General features: G+C 34.2%; 1 protein-coding gene across 1 annotated transcript; it reads left to right on the plus strand.

The window, feature by feature from the left end:
• Positions 1–552: 552 nt before the first annotated feature.
• Positions 553–1,464, plus strand: LOC109954003 (olfactory receptor 6N2-like; the record flags this gene model as incomplete). The annotated part of the gene is made up of 1 exon (XM_020589435.1): positions 553–1,464. A coding segment is annotated over exon 1 (912 nt), but the record flags the coding sequence as incomplete, so codon positions are not given.
• Positions 1,465–1,736: the final 272 nt, after the last annotated feature.

A 1,736-nucleotide genomic window follows, 5' to 3' on the forward strand; every position in this document is an offset into this window, starting at 1 on the left:
AATTCAAATGAATTAATGCTGTTGCATTAGAGCTGTGCCATCTAAAGGAACTATACGATTAAACAGCAGATTTCTAAGATTTTCAGGCCCAAGTACATTAACTTCAGTTTTGTCAGAATTTAGAATTAAGAAATTACAGGTCATCCAGGCCTTTATTTGTTTAAGACAAGCCTGCGTGGAAGATTCATCATTAACATGAACAAATTGGAATATTTCTGATGAATAAGATTTGAACCAACTTAGTGCAGGAAATGTAACTGAACCACATCACAGAGCAAAGAACTCTGACACCTCTGGGTTCAGGAGGTTTTCTGAAGTTGTTTACATGTTAGTGGAGAGTTTAATGTGCTCCTCGGAGGGTGAAGCAGGCTGTTAAATACATTCCACAGAGTCGAATACTTCACTTTCTTTAATGTTGGTGTCTGTAAACAACACTGGTAACATGTTACTGCAAACCTCAAACTGAGACTTGTTTTGTCAGGTGTTATTTATGAGTGTCTGTTACATGATCTTCCTGCAGGACTGATTCACATTTTGGGTTTGAGAAGCTTGATGGATGATGATTTAAATGTTACATATATAACTCTTAGTGGGCATGTAGAGGTGCACCAATACAGATATCTTTATTTTGTAATCATGTTTACAGCATATTTTCTAATAATCTGCTTTAATTCCACAATTGTTTTCCTCATAATGATTCACAAAAACCTCCATGAGCCTATGTACATTTTCATTGCAGCTTTGCTGGTCAACTCAATTCTTTACAGCACTAATATCTACCCAAAGCTTTTGATAGACTTTTTGTATCAAAAACAGATTCTAACTTATTCACTCTGTCTCCTTCAGGCTTCTGTATACTACACTCTGGCTGGTTCAGAGTTCTTACTGTTGACAGTCATGGCCTATGACAGATATGTGTCTATATGTAAGCCTCTGCAGTATCCAACTATCATGAGAAAAACTGTTGTAAACACTTTGCTGGTTTCAGCTTGGCTTATTCCTGTTTGTGAACTTGCAGTAGACTCTACTTTCTATGCTAATATAAATCTCTGCAGTTTTACTTTGAAAGGGATTTTTTGTAATAATTCAATCTACAGTCTTCAATGTGTACGGTCAGCAGCAATATCTATATTTGGTGTGTTTGTGTTGCTAAATATAGGACTGTTCCCTGTTCTTTTCATACTTTTTACATATACTAGGATACTTATTGTATCGTACCAAAGTAGTAAAACTTTCAGGAGAAAAGCTGCACAGACCTGTTTACCTCATCTGCTGGTTTTAATCAACTTTACCTGTTTTATTACTTATGATGTTGTTGTAGTTCGAATGGAATCAGATTTTCCAAAAATTGTCCGGTTAATAATGACTTTACAAATGATTGTGTATCATCCTCTCTTTAATCCAATCATATATGGGCTAAAAATGAAAGAAATCTCTAAACATCTCAAGAGGTTGTTGTTTCAAGTCAGATCACACTAATATATACAAACTGTTATCCATGTATCATTTCATCAGATGTGATAATGCAGAGATGTGGTTTTCTTAAATGTTGAAAACCTGAATATTGTAAAATGCATTAATATTAATAGTTCTTTTTTTTGGCATAACAGCTTTAGACACAAGAGGACTGCATATTCTTGTTTCTTCTGTTATTTGTTGCTGATCATGATTTAGCACTCTGAGGTTTTAGCTAATTAAATGAGTTTACTTGAAAATCAAATCAAATCAAATTTTAT

This window comes from Monopterus albus, unplaced genomic scaffold, assembly GCF_001952655.1.
Source record: "Monopterus albus unplaced genomic scaffold, M_albus_1.0 scaffold2514.1, whole genome shotgun sequence".
In the NCBI taxonomy this organism is placed as follows: Eukaryota; Metazoa; Chordata; class Actinopteri; order Synbranchiformes; family Synbranchidae; genus Monopterus; species Monopterus albus.